At 28.0% G+C, this 22,097-nt stretch overlaps 2 protein-coding genes across 3 annotated transcripts; both read right to left on the bottom strand.

The window, feature by feature from the left end:
• Positions 1-234: 234 nt before the first annotated feature.
• On the bottom strand, positions 235-5,669 carry LOC123292280 (kynurenine aminotransferase-like). 2 transcript variants are annotated; one of them, XM_044872870.1, is made up of 8 exons: positions 5,465-5,667; positions 3,461-3,608; positions 2,857-3,093; positions 2,114-2,357; positions 1,134-1,300; positions 889-1,075; positions 670-833; positions 235-604 (listed from the first exon to the last, which is right to left on the bottom strand). In XM_044872870.1, the coding sequence occupies exons 1-8, from the start codon at positions 5,611-5,613 to the stop codon at positions 518-520; spliced, it is 1,383 nt and encodes a 460-aa protein (XP_044728805.1). In that variant the 5' UTR covers positions 5,614-5,667; the 3' UTR covers positions 235-517. The 2 variants fall into 2 exon arrangements, with proteins under 2 accessions (XP_044728805.1, XP_044728806.1); XM_044872871.1 differs by having other exon boundaries at positions 523-604; positions 686-833; positions 5,465-5,669.
• Positions 5,670-10,586: 4,917 nt separating this feature from the next.
• On the bottom strand, positions 10,587-13,865 carry LOC123292748. Its single transcript, XM_044873461.1, has 3 exons — positions 13,817-13,865; positions 12,554-12,804; positions 10,587-11,387 (listed from the first exon to the last, which is right to left on the bottom strand). Exons 1-3 carry the CDS (start codon positions 13,863-13,865, stop codon positions 10,899-10,901), a joined length of 789 nt encoding a protein of 262 aa, XP_044729396.1. The 3' UTR covers positions 10,587-10,898.
• Positions 13,866-22,097: the final 8,232 nt, after the last annotated feature.

Here is a 22,097-nt window from a genome sequence, read left to right as displayed (position 1 = left end):
TAGCCGAGCTTAACATGCTACTTTTTCAGAAATTGTTAAAAAAAAAACTTTCAAATAGCGTCAGAAAGTTTGTATCGTAAAGTAGTTACACCAATATAACTTCACCATGGGAAAGTGGGCAACACAGGAAAGATAAATTAGTTATTGAGTGACGTTTTAACAATTTATTTTATCTTTTACACACAATACCTCCAATGGAAAAAATCAAATTAACACAAACAAAAATTAGTCCAGCTTATTTATGTTTTTAAAGGCTGATATATATACATGCCCAATCATGATCGAAAATCATTGTGATTGCCAATCTGATGAACTTTTCCAAATTGATATGAAAGTCTTTAAGACGGCTGAATCTTCCATTTTCTTTTACTCTGCTTTCATTTTTTTTTTTTTAAATTTTTATGTCTGCCATATTGGATTTTAGTACCTGACCAGTGCCTGGCAAAAATTGTTTGCTTTTATCGGACGTGTCAACATTTTTACGGTAAGCTGCCAACTACATGTTGGCAGCAAAATGTCAATTATGCCTTGAAATTTGTATAGGGGATAAATTTAGACTCCATGCCTTCAACATTTCACCAGCATCAATTAGTGTTTCTGGTTTCTACAAAAAAAAAAAAAAAAATTTACCATGAATATTTTAAATACCTAGGTCTTACTAAAACTTACTTTGATAAAGCAAAACCTTATGTAATTACCAGCCATGGATTTGTGTTCTGTACTATAAAATGCTGAAGGTGGAATACCTAATAGCTTAACATGTTTCACCATCCATTTTGTAAATCGATAATCTTTATACGTGTCTTTTTCACTGGTTAAATCAATTTGGGACTCTGAAAAAAACAAAGAATTGAAGTTCTGTATTACGAAATTATATTGAAATTATACCCAAAGGACTCCAATCAGCTATAATGGAATATCCACCATCTGGAACAGTTGGAATCATTCCGATATCGGATAAGACTTTTATAAAATAATCCCGTTTTTCCTTAAATTGTTGTGGCATTGTAACAAAATAACTGTCTTTTGAACCAAATCGATTACATTCTGTTTCTAAAACTCGTGCTACAGCTTCCTAAAATTATACATTTATCATAATTATGATTAGAAAAAATTGTAAAAAATTGTCAAACCTGGCATGGAGTGTTGTTCTGAAAGACACATTGTTGATGAACAGCTCGTAAATTCGACATTAAATTTGCGGGTCCATAAACCCATCCAATACGCCAGCCCGTAACACCAAAAGTTTTCCCCGCTGAGCCTATTGTTAGAGTATGTTCCCACATACCTGGTAGTGAGGCTAAAAATAGTAGTTTGTGTATTTAGCAGGATAAAGAAAAATAATATCGGATGACTATGGAATTCGACCTAAGCGCTAGCCTAGGCCAACAACCATAGGAAACCGGGAATGTACTTTTCTAATTGCTCATAAAGAAATTAATAATAAGAAGAGCCTCTATAATTCTCAAATTATAGAGGCTCTTCCAATAGGGCTTTGTCTTAAAATTTTTATGCCCCCAATCGACGTTTGTTATTATGAGCCAAAACATCGTGTGAAATTAATTCTCGGATAGCATCAAAAACTACGAAAATATGTAGAATTTAAATGTATACAAATAGAAAGAGAGGGAAATAGCACGTTGCTTATACCTTTCATGTTTTTCAATCGATTTTGTTTATCAGATTTTATCATCTATTCTGACATATTGTCAAATTTTAACGAAAGATACATTGAAATCGTCATTAGGGCAAAGGCCTATTGTATTATTTTAAAATATACATGCAAATTGTGATCCAAAGTACAACCCCTAGATTGCGACTGACTGAGAGCCGGCAATCATTATTTTTTTCTATTCCCTACATTTATTTCCTTTTAAATGATGTTGCATTCGCTGAAAAAACATGGAATTTTTCAACAAAAATTAATTACCATGTATTTAAAGGTAATTGCTGCTAAATTTTGCCAGACAACTCTGCTTCATTCAACTATCATGTATCATTTATAAAAATTAAGTTTTATCAAAAAAACAGATACCTGCAGATTTAAGCGTCGGGATGTTTTTAAGAAGTAATTTGGCTAATTTGACACATTATATTGAAAAGTTTGATTTACCGATTCGTACATGTTTATATGGTTCGTAAATTAACCACTCATAAACTTCATCTGATAAACATAAAACATTCCATTTTTGACATAGATCAGCAATTACTTGAAGTTCGTTTATTGTGAAAACTTTTCCCATGGGATTATGAGGTGTATTTAGAATTATCATTTTAGTTTTTTCATTAAATAAACTTTCTAATTCATTATTATCCAATACCCAATCTGATCCATGAATTATACCTGAAGTTTTAGTCTAAAAAATACATTCGGTTTTTGGTGAAATGATCACCGTTAAATCTCTAAAATTGGGATAATTTTTTTAGACCATAATTATTCTAGAAAACGTTTTCCGTTCATTTCGGAAAAAAATCTAATATAATCACATAAAATATGGTACACTTTCAATTTTTTTTAAATGACGAAGACTTACACCTATTTGAAATTGGTATTCTCCGCAGTAATTTAGCGTAAATTATTAGTGAGAGGTAAAATTTATTCACAAATCTGATGAAGAATTACGTGGTACAGAACAAAACCGTATTTCGTGAAAGCAGGCACTCACGAGCCGAAAATTTATATGTATGTTGAATCGTCCTCTTGGAACATCCGCAATTGTTTGGTTTTATAGTTCGAAAAACTAAATTTTTTTCAGTAGATAAGTTATTAATGTATCTTGGAAAAATTATAAAGCAATTTTCGTTCTTGGGCCCTGGCATTGCAGAATATAATATGAATTAAAAACACCTACTTACTGGTTTAAGTGGTATAAATTTTGGTATGCCACCAGCTAAGCGTACCATTGGTGCATAACAATCAAAAAATGGTTCAATAATAATAACTTCATCGTTCTTATGAACATGTCCCAAAATTGCTGCATGTAACGCTTCATACGCACCAACCGTGATAACTATTTCATTATTTAGATCAATTTGATGTCCAATTAATCGTGTATACAATTTTGTTAGTATTTTTACTAAATTTAGATGTCCCTGAAGAGAAATTATTTACATTAATTATTTATATTCATTTAGTTTAAAAATAATAAATAAAAACGTAATTTAATTATTTTATAATCCAGTAATTTTAGCAGTGAAAAGTTTACTTATACAGATGGTTGTTAAGAAATAAGGACAAAAAATTTAATCATTTCTTTTACCAAGTATGTAAAACTTTTGCTTTCGAGTTTCGAGAAAAAAAAAGCAGGGTACTAATGACAAGAAAAATATGAAATAATATATTAAATGGATCAATTTTGATATCAAACATTTTTTCAAAAATGAAACTTCAGGAGAGAAAAATGACTCTGATTTTTAATTACTAAAATTACTGGCCTTTTTATATATCCTAAACACATACATATTCACGAGCATATTGATGAAATTTATTTTCACCACATGCAACATCCTTTAATGCATTTGTAATAAAATCACAGGGTGCAAAATCTGGAACGCCTGGACCAAGATTTACTGGTTTATATTCTGCATCTAGATTGCTGTACTCCAACCTGTTTATAAAATCAAACAATTTGTTATACAAGTGAAATTTACAGAGTCAAAGAAACACTGCCATACGAAAAACATTTTTTTAAAACATAGCTAAGAACACTCTAGATCAAATTACCTTTCAAACAAATACCAAAATTAAATGGATTTATCCTTTTAGGAGCTACGATGCTGCAGACAGAAATACAGATACAAAGATGTCAAACTTATAAAACCCCAGTTTTTGTTCGGGGATTGAAAACAAATACCTAGTTTATTATTATGTTTATTATATTGACCTTAACTAAATACGCCGAAAAATTCTCTGCCTGGTTGAACGTGACTCACAATTATTCGCTTGAGTAACACGATAAGAAATGCATGGCGTTTACTACAATGCTGGTATGGCATAGAGACATAAATATAGCTTATCTATGTTAGCATAAGTAAAATAACAGTATTGAATAGGGCTATTCACCAGAAATAATGTGAGTATCGCCCACCAGTATGGGCTGCATTGACTCGTTCGCTAAAACTGTTGCTTATGTTATTATTCCCTGAATACAGTAAACAGGATGACGTTCACCCCGATACTGATATAGAGATATCCACAAAAAGTTTATTTTCGTGACGAAGGAACTGCCCAACAATGCTCTGGAATACGGAAAATCATGATCCTCAGTGTTATTAGCTGTGCCTAGATCACAAGAATTATAATCCAACATGTATAATTATAAGTGTTTTACGAGAATAAAAGTGTATACACTTTTTTTTGGGCAAAAAAGACTTTGTATATTTACTTTATCAGAATCTGAATATTTGATCTGGCCTCATTACTGATCTATAACAGTGTCATCAACTATTTTAAAACAAATTTTCACTTGTGTCAAAAGTTTGAACAAAATTTGTATCACTTCAGATGTTTTTTTTTTTTTGAGTAAAGTATTGTTATGATACCATTCGTTCTTAGTAAAATATGAAAAATTGTTGAAAAAAAATTGACAATAATAATTTATATTAACTTAGGATAACTGATTTGTTAAAAAAAATCTTCAAAGACCAACTTGTATACAGTATATACTCTGAAGAAGTGATAAAATTTTTTTTAATTGATCTTGATTCTTGCTTTAAATAAGGTAATATAAACCTAATGTAAACTCAATGCCAAATATATAAGCTTAGTCTTGCATTTTGGAATACTCTAACAAAAGTATAATTATTTAAACCCTACCTTTTTATTTGAAATCGATTGACAAGGTCGAGAATCGAGTGGGGTTTCCCAGAAAAACCTTAGTAGCAAATAGGTATATACGAAAAACATAAAAAAAATTATAGAGAACGTAGAATTTTCTTAAAAAAAATTAACGCTTTTCAAACATAATTAACTAGACATTAAACTTTGATGTTACAATGTAAACAAAATTCCGTTAAAAGAACTCAAAGTGCAAAATATTTACTGTCTGAAGTAACATTAATATTGTAATTTTTCCCTAAAACTTATGAATATAAAATTGCATTATTTTTTGTCTACTATATTGTGAAAACATCACAGTTTAATATTCTTAATAGTCCATGCCATTTAGTCCTTAGCTGTTATTTTTATTTCTAAAGTAAACCTTCAAATATTGAAAAAAAAATTAGCTACGAAAATAATTATGTTTATGAGAACGTACTATTTTATCGCACAATTTCATCGCTGAGTATTTTTGTAAGCGAAAACGGTAAAATTTTACTAAAACCTTTAGAACGGTTTTGTAAATACATTGCCTCAATCACATAAAACAACTTGATTTTTATGAAAAATACCTACGATAATTTTAGTAAATAAATTTTTTGTAGAAAATTTTATAAAGAAAAATATAATTATTATTTCACTTACCAAACATTTTTGCCTTGGCTTTGGTATTTTTTTGATAAATGAAATTTATTATTTATATTTTTTGTGAAACTAGATGATTTAATTAAGGATATTTTCCAAATGGATGCTACTGAATGATGTAAAAACTTATTGAAATGAAAATAAATCATAATTTCCGTGTAATACAATTTGCTCTTCAAGTTAAAGACTTAAAAACTTTAGGCTAAAATCTTAACTAAAAGTAAAGTTAGTATTAATTTTATAATTTTATAAGAGGAAAAAATTATAATAAACAGGCAATTTGAATAATTATTCACTGACTAATAAGACCTGTATGTGTGTATATTTTTTTTGTAAATAATTATTTAATTATAATTATGTTTTTCTATGATTGGTTACTATCGTATTTTCAATTAATATAAAAAACTGTTGTAATTGTTAGAAAAAAACTCTTTAAAAAACTAAAGTTAAATCTTTTAAGCTATTCAATTTTGTAAATAAAAATAGTAATCTATAAATTTTTTAAATCAAGCCAAAATGAGGTGTTTCTTAAAAGTTAATGGATAATAGCCCCGAATCAAAAAAGACCCATTGGAAAATGGTGTCAGGCTTGGTTCAATGAAGACATACAACAAGCTTTGAGACAAATATAAATTTTTTGACAGTGGGCACTTTTATAACACCTAAGAATAAGATTCATTGATGTCTAGAATACCTGTACAGGGTGTAATAATATTTGTTTGAATATGTGACAACCACGATTTTTGAACTAGAAAAAAAAGCTGTGGGTAGTGTCTAGAGCAATCGCCAGGTCCACACGAATATGTTCCCAGCATGATAAATAGTTATAAAAAATAAAATTAAAATTAAAAAATAACAAGTGAAAACAAACAATTGACTGAATTAATTGTTGAAATACCATGTATAGACAGTGTTCTTTACTCTGTCACATAACACATACATACATGCCACACATATATAACTGATATAGCCATAACATACATACTATACAATTTGCGCATAAATTGCGCTCTTACGGGTAAACAGTGATGTTTACTAAAAAATGTTTCAAACAACAGTTGTTTAATTTTTTATAAGGAACATTTTTTACATTTAAACTTTTGTTCTATCTCTAACGGTTTACAAGATGGGTCCCAATACCCAATTGACCTATGTTGCTCATTTACGAACTTGACCTCACCTTTTACGTCCTCAGCACGCTATAAAAATTTCAGCTTGATATCTCTTTTCGTTTTTGAGTAATCGTGATGACAGACGGGCGGACGACAGACAGACAGACAGACAACCGGAAATGGACTAATTAGGTGATTCTATAAACACCTATATCAAAATTTTGTTAGTAGCATCAATATTTTTAAGCGTTACAAACTTGGGACTTAACTTAATATACTATGTATATTTCATATAGACATGGTATAAAAACTCGACCAAATGTTATAAAATTCTTTTCGGATCTTGTTGCCGTTAATACGCTTCGATCGACAAACGACACATTATAATTACAACTATTATACGGCATTTTAATTTCACAAGTAATTTTGTGATTTCTATGTGAAAAACTTCAAAATATAACAATTTGTTGTTGTATTTGTTCTACGAAAAATATATTGTCCTTTTTCTACAACATTTATAAAATTTTTATTCTGAAGAGGATATGGTCAACCCTTTGCTTTCTTTTTATTGCATAAACGTGTAAAATTATGTTTATATAATATTATCTCCTAATATAAATAATTAACATGGAAACGACACTGTTTATAAGCAAATTTTACACATTTTATGTACCTTATCACTGTTTATTCATATAATATTTGTACCTATAAAATGAAAATTTTCAAACCAAATTCAACTTGGTTTTCAAACCACATTCAACTTGAAGTCTACTAATTAATTGAGTTTTTTATCGTAATGATGAATAATTGATTTACGTTTACAGGTTAGCTCAAAACTATGACTAAATAATTACAATTTTAAACGGTAATAATTTGTTCAATTTAAATAATATACAACACCCTGTATTTTATGCCAACGGCAAATGTAAACTGTAATTTTTATCAAATACCATTGAATTTCTTATAGCTTATTGTCATGAAAAAAGCGCATTTTTAGAATGTGAACTGATTTTCACAAATTTATTATGCATAAAAACACCTATGACTCTTTATTCAGACTCTCTTTTAGTTTAAAAAAAAAACAAAATTTGCAGAATTATGTGAACTCCAAATTTTATTTGAAATATGTTGCATATATATGCATTATTTTCAAGTTTTGTGGGAAAAACTGATTTTGGAGGTAGATTTTGGGGTCTGATCAACATATGTACGAAATGGCATTATTTAATCATAAAATTAAAAGTTACAAAAAAAGTTAACTAAGTTAGTTAACTAAGACTATTCCCGATATGGAAAGGGTTATTATTACCTATTATTACTTGAACGTATAAGATTTTACACTACAAATATTAGATATAATACTACTGTATAAACTTTTGTGAAATCATTTAACTTCTACTAAGTAATGAATAGAATTTAAGATAATATTAATCACTTGAAATGCAGGGCAACTAAGGGTTTCGTTATCATTCTATTTGTATTCAGAAATGAGTAACATTTAAAATAATGTAAGGATGAATTCTTGAAAATTAAAAATAAATGTTTTGCTTATTTATTTTTAATTCTTTAATTTTGTGTAAAATGTTTGTAATCTGAATAAATTTTGCTACTGCTGAAATATCGATATTTAGCGACATGTAAGTCCGTCGTATGTTTTTTAATTGTATTTTTTAAATAGAATTTCTTAATATACAATTTTATTTCGAGTATCGTGGTATTTATTTCAATAACTATTTAAGATAATGTTAATCGATCGAAATGCAGGTCAAATAAGGGCTTACACCGATAAATTATATTCGGCGACACAATTTCAAAATTCTTCTTTTCTGAGAAACGAGCTTTTAAGATATGTGTACCCAAGCTAAGGTTTTGAAGTTGGCTAAATTACAAATTTGTCGAAGCAAATTGGCAATTGCTTGAAACATTTAGTCTTTGGTTTTAAATTTTTCCATATGTTTGAGAGGCCCATTTAATGTATGGAATATTAAATTATTCATACTTTGTGAATGATTCAATGATTCCAAAGAAAAAATAAATGTAAAAAAATCAAGTTTCTCTTTATATTTGTAATTTTGATTGTTTGCTTTTTTTTAAAATTATGAGTAATTTTGACATTTAAGGATCTTAAGAACAAAATATCTCGTTTCTGACCACTGAAAGCAATGCTAGGTTGGAAACCGATTTGCACTGCATTTTAGATTTGTTACCCGTCACTGTAAACATGTGAGTCAAAACAAAATAATTCAACCTAGGTTATATTCTGTACTACTTGTATAATTTTAAGGACCTTTTTTTGTTCATAAATAATAAAGTTAATAAAAAATCCAAAAAACGTCGGCTTTTTGACAAAGAAAATTGAAAAGATCACTTATTATAAAAATACACTTATTAAATTTTTGTATTCCTTCCTCTAACAGTTAAATGTCAATTCTTTGAAGCAAGTAAAGCGAAAGTTTTTTGGGTCATTTAAGGTGAAAAAAAGTTATTAGTAATTTTTTTGGTAAAGTTTACCGTTTCCGAGATATTAACAGTTTAATGTTTGAAAAAAACTCCAAAAATATCATTTTCAAAACTGATAAAAATGCTAAAAATTTTAATTCTTACTTTCTTTATCTGCTAGTTTTTATACATTAAAGAATCCAACCTTGACTATTTTTGAACTAATGTAATCTCATTTTTATATTAATGTTTAATTACATAAATACTGTATGTATACGTTTTGGCTACATGATTTTCAAAAAAGCAACAATTTGAAATTTTATCTTAACTTTTAAAAATTCATCTTCTGACCATTTCTTTCTTTAAGGCTAATGTTTATTCAGTGGTTAGAGACATATTTACAATTATTTCTTGTAAGAAAAAATTTCAATCCTTAAAGTGGTATGACAGTATCGAGAGTCACAGTTAACTACTATTAAAAAAAATTACTTCCATAGATCATGGTTCTCTACGTTAAGAGAAAATTTGATATTCTTACTGTATCTTTCAAGAGATATGATTTATTAAAATTTTGCAAAAATAAACAGGCTCTTTTAATTGCCTTTGTTCAATTTTACCGGAAATAGTTTGTTTATGCAAAATTGGTTCGTTTTACCTATAGTAAGAAACATCTTGATATATTAAATAGCACCAAAACGAAGTTTTCTTGAATTTCAACAACATGATATGCCATTACCATACAGTTTCTCTTAATTAATTTTTTTTTAAACTTGGGATTTGTCTTTGTTTTTCCGTTTGAAACAGAGAGTGTACTCTCTGTTTCTATATATGTCAATGTAATATTGTATTTTCACTCATATTGGAATATTGTTTCAAAAAAAATCACTTCAACTAGTGCCTACTCAACATTTATTAACGAAAATCAACCCATTGCGTTATGTTTAGTTGGTCTGGGTCGAGTAAGCACAGAATGGGGTGTTTTTTTGACCGCTTTTGTGGAAGTAAAATTTATAACTTTAATTTCTAGTTTAAAATCTGACGGAAATTAGTTTTACGATAACATATTCAAATCGGCATACCAATTGGACGATTTATTGGCATCAATTGACAATGCATAAATACATATTAATGGCATTGCGTCTTATTGATTAACATTGAGGGTACAGAGGGACAAAGTAAAATGATGACATAATATCGTGCCAATTGATATGACAGCTTGTATAGAACAGAGTGTGTGACCGATAGTTACCCCCTACTGCAATGCACAATTTTTAAATTCAACGTCTAGAGTGTCTCCTTAGAGTCCTTAGACTAAAAAGAGTCTGGAACTATTTATTTATTTTTGCTTCGACACTATATTTCAGACCCTGTATTTTCATTACTATATTTCAGAACTTTTTGATGATGAACTTATTTTGGTAAGCTGGATTTCTGTAGTCAATAACAGAACACGGTGTAAATCATGTATAATTTATTTAGTACTTAACTTATTTATAATTTATTTAGTCTATATAATTTTTAATTAATAAATATTTTTCCTAAAATATTAAATAAAATTTACGGGAAGGGGGGTCGCCTAGGCCGAAGCGAGGTTATTGGGGCAATTCACTTCGCCTCGCCTCGGATTTGGAACAATATGTCTCGCCTCGCCTCGGTTAGTAACGAGGCTTAAAACTTTAAACCTCGCCTAGCCGTAACCGAGGCACGAGGCGAGACGAGCGTGTCTCGTAGCCTGGATGAAACGCTAATAACAATTAAGTGTGCCTCGGTTGTTGAGACTGTTCAATTGCTTACATACGTATGGAATTGAAATTTTTGTAGTGAATAAACGAAATTCTACTGATAAGGCCACAATCATTCGCTCAACTGTTTACGCCTAATTCTTAATATTTACTACTATAAGTTTGCATTATTAATTTTGATAATTTACACCCAACAGTAAAAATTTCAAACGATTCATTTTGATCAGTACATTCATTCAACTTCAATTGGCGGAGATCAGCATAACATAAATCTTCACATCCCACATTATTTGCAATTAGTTTCGAGTATTTGGAAGAGCATATACTTCGAAATGCATAATTATCGAAATTATCTATAACTTCTTGATACTCTGGTAATACTATTGGTAGATTTTTGAGGAAAATCGTTTTAACTACAAATTCAGTTATTTTTTTCCCAAATTGTTTTCGACGATAATCCTCATGCGTTGACAAAATTTCGCATTCAACCAAATAGTCCACGTTGAAATAATCGTAGACATTGACTTTCGAACTGGTGGCGTCCACAAATTGAAAGACTCTTTTCATCAGCTCATCTTGGCAATGGTGTTCAGCATAGTCACCAAAATATGTTTGATTATTCCGCTTTGGCTGTAATTTGAAATGGTATAATGTAAAGTTATACTAGTATTATAATTTACCCAGTAAGTTTCAAATTAAAGTAGGGGAAAATTATGACAGGAAAGCAACAAAAAGACTCTAAAATGGATTAAATAAAAATATATGGTATTTGACGAATATATAGAGTACCAGTCTTTAGTTTAAAAACTCTTGCCCGAAATCTCTAAATTTTGACCTAGTTTTAAAGTCTAAGCAAAAGTGTCATTTAAGTATATTTCGAAAAATCAATACTTTCCAAGTTATTGGCGATTAAAATTCGGAATATTTAATGTGAAATAACTGAAAAATTTCACGATTTTGAAAAAAATTTTTTATACATTTTCTATGTTCTATAAAAAACCACCAAAATAAAAAGGTTTCAAGTCATTTGCATGAAAATTAACAAAGTTATAATGAAAAGAAAATTTATCGTACTTTTTTTATGTTTTATTCAGCACAAAATCTGATGAATTTACCACGGGAACCAAAATTAATGCTTGCCGCTTCCAATTTACTTAATTGAGGTACTGAAAACATGTTTTAGAAGTTTCTCAAAAGTTCTACTAGTTTCGGATATATATATTTTGAATTATTGCAATTTAAATGTAAACATTTTTTCGAAAAACCAAAATAAATAATTATTTTTCAAGTTATTTAACGATAAAGAGAATTTTTGTTGTTTTTTTTTTTTTTTTTGAAATTTTTTTTTGCATTTAAATTGTAATATTTTAAAAACTAATTTTAGTTCCCGTCTTAAATTCATCAAATTTTGTGCTGAATAATTTTGTGTTAAAAAAAAATGTACGAGAAACTTTCTTTTCATTATAACTCCGTTAATTTTCGTGCAAATGATTTGAAACTGAATTTTTTATATTACTTTTAAAATTTTACATTATACATTTTTCAAAAAACGTCAAACTTTTCTGTTTGACTTTAAATACTCCGAATTTTAATCGCCAATAACTCGGAGATTGTTGACTTTTTGAAATATACTTAAATGCCATTTTTTGCTTAGAATTCATTACTCTATCGATTCCCGTTGTCAAGTTTGAATAATCAGCATGCAATATAACAACATAAAATTTGATGGCAAGGGGTTCTTGAGCCTTTAATAAATGGTTGGTGAAGAAATGTACACAATATAAATTAATTTTTACCCTTAGTGAAAAGCACATGACACAAATAATTTGATTTGTAAGTTTTTTCATCACAGCTATGGATGCGAACGATCCTTCTGCTTCTTTAGTAATCATCATCTTCATGCATTTTAATAAATCTTCTAACAACGGTGGATTCTCTAATACTTTTATAGCTTTACAAATCGCTTCTGAAGTAAAAAAATGATCTTTTAAAAATATTAAAGCTTCTTCAAGTATACTCTCATTGATTAACACAATATCATATAAACCTGAAATTAAACAAAAGAAAACCAACACAATTAATTGTATTAAAACTAAAAATTGGTGTCTCATTTTAATTTTACCAGCTCAATATTTCTTCAGTAGAGCATTTTTGGGAAAAAATGACTCAAGTAAAAGTCTTAATTGCTCAGAGAGGGGTGTGTACCTCAGGTCTAGAATATTACCTTGCCTGTTAATGGCTAAACACTAATTCTTGATCGTCAATGATAAGAATAAGAAGAAAACTTGAAATTATAAAAATTTCTGTATAAAGAAACATATAATTTTTGTTGAACATTTTTTTTCAAGTCGGTTTTCTTAAGGTAGTTGGGTCATTCTAGCAAAATCTTAAGAAATCTTCAAAACTTTTTATATAACGAATTAAAAGCCATATACACATACTGTTAAAATTTAAAGACAATTAACCGCACCTAACATGAGATAAATGAAATTAAAAATTACATTTTAACACACCCGTAGCATAGAAGAATCGTGTGAAAATGGCAATCTTTATAATTTTTTCCATTGAAAGAGAAATACCGTTTTGACATAAAACTAATATTTGGAAGAATATTATATTTAGAATCATTAAAAATAAAAAAATTAAATTATTCACCGTTTAGTTTCCCTAAAATATTAAATTTAATATAACATTTAGAGTATTATTTTTAATGGAGGAGTTTATGTGTGTATTAATTCTATTGTATTTTTGACTGTAGTAGTGTACACTACAGTAAGCAGTAAAAAACTTAGTTGCATTCAGTGTAGTTGTATACGTATAGAATGGGTAATAAGCCAATAATTTTATACTGGATTGTAGGGAATTTTACTGAAATCCAAATGAATGAGCTCATAAAAGATTGATGTAAGCGCATATATATTAATTATCTGCTTGAAAAATGTTACATTGTATTCAAGAATGCTGTATTTGCTGTGAGCGAAGAAAGAAAAAATTTGCTATTCTTACTTTTACCAAAAAGTTTAACAAAATTTTATTATTAATTATTAAATTGCACTCACCATCATCAGGAGTTGCCAAAGTTCCTAAAACAACTTTTCCAGAACTCATTTTAGAGGAAATAATTCAACAAAAATTACAACAGTTACTTTTAGTATTATGGAACACAATAAAAATTAAATTATTAAAGAGACTGTGAAGAAAATTATTCAAAAAGTTGACGACTCTGATTTATATACATGTAAATATATAGCTATAAATTTATATTTATAATTTACATAAACAATGATTGAGCGAATTATACAGTGTGTCGCATTTAAGATGAAGACACCCTCATATTTTCGTATTTCATTAGATTATTTAGTCATAAAGGATAATGGGTCACATTTTTAAGATAAGTAATTAACCGAAATTTGAACTTTAAACTCAGCCTTCTACAACTTGACAAACAGGACCGATTCTTAATATTTTGCCTTACGTTGGAGAAGGTTAGAGATATCGAAAATACTATAGGGAAAAGTTCCTTAGAATACTTTTTTATATCCATAGATATACCGATTTTCATGACTAAATTCGTATTTTTAATTTTTTCATTATTTTGTTCTTTACTCAAAATTATTACAACTTTAATGAAATATTTGAATACATAATACTATTAAATTATCAATTTGTTCAGTTTTTTCGTTCCATGGCACTCTAGTTATCAAACTAACAAATAACATTTTATAACTAGTGTGCTATGGAATGTAAAAACAGGACCAATTGATATTTTAATTGTGTTACGAATGCAAATCAAAAACCCATACGAAAACTTTTGCTTGAACATATTTGTTTATCATCTGATTTATCACAGAAGTAAAACATCATTTAAAGATGACTAAGGATTTCTGGAACATACTGTATATATGTCGTCGTAATATTGTATTTTCCGTCAGATTGTAAACTAACTTGTAACATTATAAATTTAAAAAAAGAGCCAAAAACTAATCCATTCTGTGTTAACACGATCCAGACCAACTAAACATAACGCAAGGAATCGGATAGTTGATTTTCGTAAAAGTTTTTAGTTAGTGCTAGTGGTAGTGGTTTTTTGTTACCAATTTACAATCTGATCGAATTTACAATATAACGTTAATAAATTTAATCCACCAGGTAATGAGCTATTGACTCTTCTAAAAAATAATTCGAGCCACAAATTATCAAATGTTGCGAAATATAGGGCATCAAATCATATTCAATCAAAAATTTTTTAACATATTACTTTTTTCGAAGAAGATGACGTACAAAGTAATATAAACTTGGCAGGCATTTTTCAGAAAATACTTTCCCAACTTTTTCAAAAATGTATAAATAATGCAGGCCTTTTCCCGGGATGTCTCAAAAATCGACGAACATATTTCAATGGGTACTTGTTGCTAATTATTGTAAAATTCGCTTTGTTTGCGCAACACCTGCGTTACCGGATTTTTTTATTATAAGATAATATTATCAATTCTTATTTATATTTTATTATTGAAATACATATATATTTTTTTTTTATCAAGGTATAATTTTATTTTTATTATTTATTATTATATTGATTGTTTTACATATTTATTTAAGATTGATGAAGAAACAGAAAATTTTCTATTGATATTTAATAAAATATAAATAACACACGTAACTCAAATAAGAAAACGATTTTTATTTACTTATTTGGTAACGATTTGGTACACAAAATTTATTTTTGAAGCTTACAATTAGTCCGAAACTGCTAGGTATGTATTCGTAAGTCAGTCAATTGTTTGTTTTCACTTGTTGTAATTAAATTATGTTTCTTCTGTTACCAATTTCGATTGGTTAACAGACCGGTGTAGATTTGTTCATACCATATGAAAATAATAGTAGGTATATGCTTGCCTGAAAAAAATCGTTCATAGAAAAAATTGATTAAAATTAATTTAATTAACAATAGCCATGAACACTTTTCGGTAGAAAAACTATGATAAAAGAGTGTTTAAAAATCAATAAAACTTCATGAAAAAAATGTCTCACCTGGTTATCAGATGGGTGAAGATCGACCTTATTCCGTTTCTTAGACCATAGCCAATAAAAATTATAAAAAAATATGTTTTCCATTGAAGAGCACACATATAGGGTTGTATAGGCTAATAATTATCGAAATACTTTTTTTTAACGAATATTTATTTCATCATTTGTACTAAATAATATTTACAAAACATTTATTTATTTTATATATTTGGTATTTACTTCAAAACATAAGGATATGTTCATTTTTAATATTGCCCAGAGAAATTAGACAAGAACCAGTAAGTATGATTAAAAATTACATCTAAAATATCATAGGTTGGTTTTATAATATACCTACTGTAGACCTGAATAATTGCATTGTTATAAAGAAATCGAAGAGATTTCCTAAGAAACAAATTTAAAAAAAGAAAGCTCATTCACTTATCGGTTTATCGGTGTTCAATTCCGGTAACATTCATTCAATTTAATAAAATAATTGGATCAGTTAGGTGATTCCAAGGTCAAAGTTATTTTTGCAATGGTAACCACTGCAAAGTCACCGCATCCGACAAATTTTTTGACGGAAAATTCAATGGTGACTTGGATTTGACCTTGGGCATAACCTTAAAACCAAACCAAAAATCGACTTTTCCAATGAGAACCCTTATTTTATTGCGGGTTTGAAAAGTGCAGAATATTTTACGTACAAATATGACCTTGACATGGACCTTCAAGGTCAATCCAAAGTCAAAGATCTTATTTCATGGGATAGGTCTGGTATTTTCCATGTTTTTTTCCCGCTCACTCTACGAGGGATTTCCATACTTTTGGGACACCTTGTCTATAGATACTAAATTAAAAATATTCAATTGATAATTTCCAAAAGTACCCCTCTGATTTGCGCGAGCTCATTGGCTTAGCCTGGGGACTAATGCGATCGCGATTCTTTATCATATCTAACGTAACTTTCTAATGCATTCAGTACTACAATATCAATATTCAGCTTTTCGATACCTACTATTTTGCAAAGCTCACATTAATAATTCTTTGTCTAATTTTTTTGGACTGTTTACTCTTAGAGTATTACAATATATTAATTTTCAGTTTAAAAAATGATTGTTTTTTAGCATTTTCTTCTTTCTATTTGTTTTAATAATCTGTTTTATTTTCTGTACCCTGTATGGGTAACAATACGTTACCCTGCAGTATTATAAGTAAAACAATAAAATGTTACTAATATTTCGTAAAATATTAGAGAACTTAATTACTCTTCGTCTGTTTATCCTTATTACGGATCCATATTTGATATTTTTAGAGTAATAAAAAAAATTTGTTAATTTCTTCTTAATGGTCCTTAATTAAGGTCAGTATGGTGCCCAATATGATTTATCATTTCATTACTCTGTACTTAACAGTATCGAAATGTTATTATATCTGGCAGCATACTGGCATAAATAAAGAATTGCATGCTTTTAATTTTTCATCAATTATTAGTGAAAATAAGATTAGGGTAAGTTCCTTTTTGTCTCAAAATGTTTAAATATTAGTAAAAAGTGTTGTTTAGGAGTGATCGATTTTGAAACAGTCTTATAGGCCTGTCAGCAAAGTTAACAAATTGACGATGAGTTTGACTTCCAAAATTAAAGTTTTTTTATTAGCGAATAACTATTTTTAAGATTTAATCTATTTTTATCTATGTCTAACCGTTTCAGAATAAGTTCAATTTTCAAAAAACTTGTAAGTCAAGACCAAATTTGAGGCTTATGTGATTGGACCCTCCTCCCTGGCTAGAACAACTTTCGCTTGCAATATTTTTTTTAAAACTCTTCTGATTGGTTAAGAACAACCGGTATGTTTTTTGAGACTTTATTTTTGTAAAAAAATATATCCTATATTTTTAGAGAATTTTAATAGTTTTAATATTGAATTTAAAAATTATTGGTCAGGATTTTTTCCAATAAATATTACTTTAGGATGATTTTTAAAGGATCCTGTCGACTTTCTTAATACATTTTATAAAATATAGACAAACGAAAATTTATGAAAGATAAATTATTTTCAATTTGAAAATTTTATATAATTTCTTGGAATTTTCACACAGAACTTTCAAGATTTTATTAAATTGATAATTTTTTATTTGCGTAAAACTCTTCAGATTGAAAATTAAATAAAATACATTTGATAATAATGAAATTATTTAAAAAAAAATGCCATTAATTTCTTTTACAGTTGTTTATTACACAATTTTTGTATACTTGAATTGTTTTATCGAGGCCAACATTTAAGAAAACCAAGTAAACTAAAGCACATAGTTTAATTAAGGTAGTTCGATAAAAACGACTCAGCTAAAATTGAAATAATGCAAAACTCGAATTTTTCCTTTATGATTAACAAAAATTGTTCGACATCTGTAAGTTTTTTTTAGAAATTGCATTTTACTATGTTACGTGTTAGATCGATTTACGAAACATTTCTCATAAAATTTTAAAACAGAAATCAATTTTTAATTGTAAATATCTTAATGAGCCTGCCATCAATTTTACTTTATTCGTTAAAAATTAGTTAATACATTAATTAAATAGTAATTTTTATTCTCTTTTCGATAAAAATAGTAATAAAAATTTACTGTATGTGCCGTGTTGTGTGCTGAAATATTTGGGCTGTACACGTCATCAAAGAGTTACTATAATTATAAGTACAAAATATTGCTAAAGTTATTTCTTCTTTTAAAACAAATTGTTTTTAGGGAAACTAATTGCACGATTAATTTTTTTATTTTATCATTTAAATCAGGCATGGGTGAGTTATTTTAGATCGAAGTCACCATTGCTATAATTTTATTGAGTGCCATAAACTTTATTGTTTATCTTTATCCAAGTGCTCATAGAGGAGGAATCGAGACGGGTATACGATTCTTCTTTTATTTCAGTTTCTCTAATAATAATGAGATAGGTAGAAAAAAAAAGGTGTCTCTCTGTCTTACTCATATTTTTGGTTGGTACTTGTTAGGTTGTCACTGTCCTACTCGTATTTTGGTTATAGAAGTCTGAGGGACTTCTCTAAGTCACGTTTGCCCATGCCTGATTTAAATTTAATGAAATTAATAAATAGAAGTTTTTCGAACAGGCTCATTATGTATTTAAAAAAAAATTATTTGCAGTTTAAATTAAAATAACTTGAATTAATTTTATCTAAAAAATTATAAAATGGCACGTTTGTATATTCATAAAATAATTATTTATTGATATAATAAATATTTTTTTCTTTTATATTTTTAAAAATATAACAACATCTAATATTTGGTTTTTTATATATATTTATATAATTTATGACTAATAAATAGTTTTTTTCTTTATATTTATATATTTTGTCTTGTAAAGAGGTAATACTTCTTTGGTACATATAACACTTATTTTGACTAGATAGGTCCTGCCTTTTTTATTATAAATATATATTGTATACAGGATGCCTATTTTAATTTGCACAGTCGATTAAATGCAGCGATTTGTATTAAAAAATGATAAAAAGTTTGTAAAATTTGAAGACATTCAGTAATTTAACATTGAAGTTGATGTCCAAGATCATTTGAGAGTAAAAACGTATTTTTTATTTATCCCAAATAAAGTTGTAACCTATTCCGTGTCTTATTCTTATTAACCCGTAAAACGCCTAGCTCAATGAAATTCGAAAATATCTAACTGTGCCAATTTTTGAACATTACATGCAATGCTATTTTATGCAAAAGGTGAATTAATCTACTCTGTTCGCATCGATCAAGTTCAATTTGTTCATTTTCCACGTATTAGATATTGAAGAGGAAATATCTAAGTAAAAAGATCTGCAGATTAGAAATTGTAAAACGACGGTGCTAGATGATTGAAATATTTGGTCTTTAGTGCAAAGTTTTTTTTTTTTTGGACACCAATTTGTCTTTACCCATTCTTTCGAATAAAATAATCAAACTTAATAGCCTTATTAAAAAATAAATTTATTTGAAAATCAACCAACATCAGTTAAATAAGACATTACCATCTATCAAAATAATAAAAATTTTCGTTACAATCACTGTGTTTTAAAAATATTGCACTGCTCAAGTCAAAATTGACACTCTGTATACATAAGCGATTTTTTAACATTAAGTTTTATATTGATATTTTATATTTACAAAATTTTTCTATGTAATATACTCTTTTTTAGGTTAGAAATTCACATTTTGACGAACAAAATTTCATATAATTTCCAATTACCTTTTCAGCCATTTAAAAATTTACCGTTTTTTCATCATTACAAAATTGAATTAGGTACTATTGAAATTGTTGGCCTTCATTTTTAAAATTCCTATTCCAAAATCTAACCAAAATTTTTTAAATTTTGATTTCGGTTAAGTTCATTAAGTTCATTCATTTTTTTTCCTTTAAATGATGAACGAAAATTTAGAAAATGGCAAGACAAGTGGCTTAGAGAGTTCGTCAGAATATGAATTTGTTTAAAAAATAACACTGTATGGATTATATATACAAGATATAATAAAATTTTCTTTTTAATTTGGATACTGCCTACATTCAAATTAAGATCTTGAGGACGTCCTTAGTCCTTCCACTATACTTAAACATTTTTACCATGATGATCCCATGATCAAAAAATATAAGATGCGTTTCTGCGCTTAATAAGCTCTTCCTGAGTGACATAACTGATTTTTTTTTGTTTACTAAGGGGATTAATTTTTTTATAATTTTCTTAGTTTTTATTATATCAAATTTTTGCACTAATTTATACAAATTTTTGTGGAATATTTCATCGTTTTTTTGTGTATTTGTTATTTCATAAGTATTTATTTCCAAAAGTGTACATAAAAAGACTTCAATTAAAAAGACCCACGCACTATTCAAATTAATTTAGTCCCAAAGAAACTCTTTATCTCTTTCCAACAACTTTTTCTATTTAAACAGAGTGGAAATGTGATCATAATGATACCATGGTGAAAAATCCGTTCACTTGTTCCAAGTAGGTTCTCGACTTATCAATCGACATTGTTTATATACTTACTCAAGGAGAATTATCATTTTGGGAGAAAATTACGAATTTTTACATTAGCAAGGCTACTTTAAATGCGCTAATTAAGTGTTAGTCGTGAAACCTGCATTTTTAGTCCAAATCTTTCGAGATACAGAAAATGGGAGTTTTATTTTTATGATTTTTATTGGTAATAAATATTTAGGTAATAAACAAAAAATTATTCTTTTAAGTAGTAACTTACCTAAAATTACCTATGTGCCTTAATTAGCTCCTTTAAAATTGCGTACATAATCTAAATAATTCAAAAAGAAATATTTTAATTGATAAGACTATAACTTGGGAATGGACGGGTCGATTTGGCTGTTTCTCTTTGCAAACTGTTCATAACAATCCAAGTAAAGTTTTAACTAAAAGGTGGATACAGAATCCCCCCAGTCTACATTGAGAACAATAGACGATATTGTGCAGAAATCGTCCAAACTGGTTGGTAAATCTGACATTAATCACAGTCAGGGCTGCCAGATGGAATAATTGGATATACAACCAAAATAATTTGGATATCCACTGTATCCAACTCGCACTCTAGATTAAAGAAATAACTTTTTATTTGAGGCTAGGCTAATCGTTTAAAATGGATGATAATCAACAAAAATGAATTATTTAAGTTCGGCTACAGACTGGGAGGTTGCGGATTCGAATCCAGGCAGGGGCATTGTGAGCAATTATATGATAATATATTAGGAACTTATTCTGTTCTGATCATGATGTCCTCTATCAAACTTTACAACTTTTGTTCAAGTTATTTTTTGATTGGTTAACTACACAATGAGCTATAATAGATTAAAATAACCTCTCTGTATAATTCAAAGATATATATGGATATATTTCTCTTCATTGACAAGCTAAACTAGACAACTAGGCATTCTAACACAAAACTTTTCTTTGTTCCTATTATTATTATTTTTTATGTGTATTTTACAATTCTCCTGGAGTAACTGACTGTACGATGATATGACGATAGACAATTTTAACTAATTAACTTAACAGTAAAAATTATATTCAAATTGTTATTTTTTGTATATTTAATGCGTGTACTTTTCGCTAAGTAGTTGTTGAAAATATAAGTTAATAAACACTTGTACGTTAATTTTCAGCGTGTTTTATATTTAACAAATTTTATTAATGGTTAAAATGATCCTAAAATATACAAATAATAGGCTAACAATCCTAACCTGACAAAACATAAATGTACACATTATCCAATTATTACCCAAACAAAACGTTGAACATTTAATTTGACGTAATTACTTTTAGTCC

This window comes from Chrysoperla carnea, chromosome 2, assembly GCF_905475395.1.
Source record: "Chrysoperla carnea chromosome 2, inChrCarn1.1, whole genome shotgun sequence".
NCBI classification, from domain to species: Eukaryota; Metazoa; Arthropoda; class Insecta; order Neuroptera; family Chrysopidae; genus Chrysoperla; species Chrysoperla carnea.
Note: the sequence above shows the minus strand (reverse complement) of the source record. Positions and strands in the feature narration are given on the sequence as shown.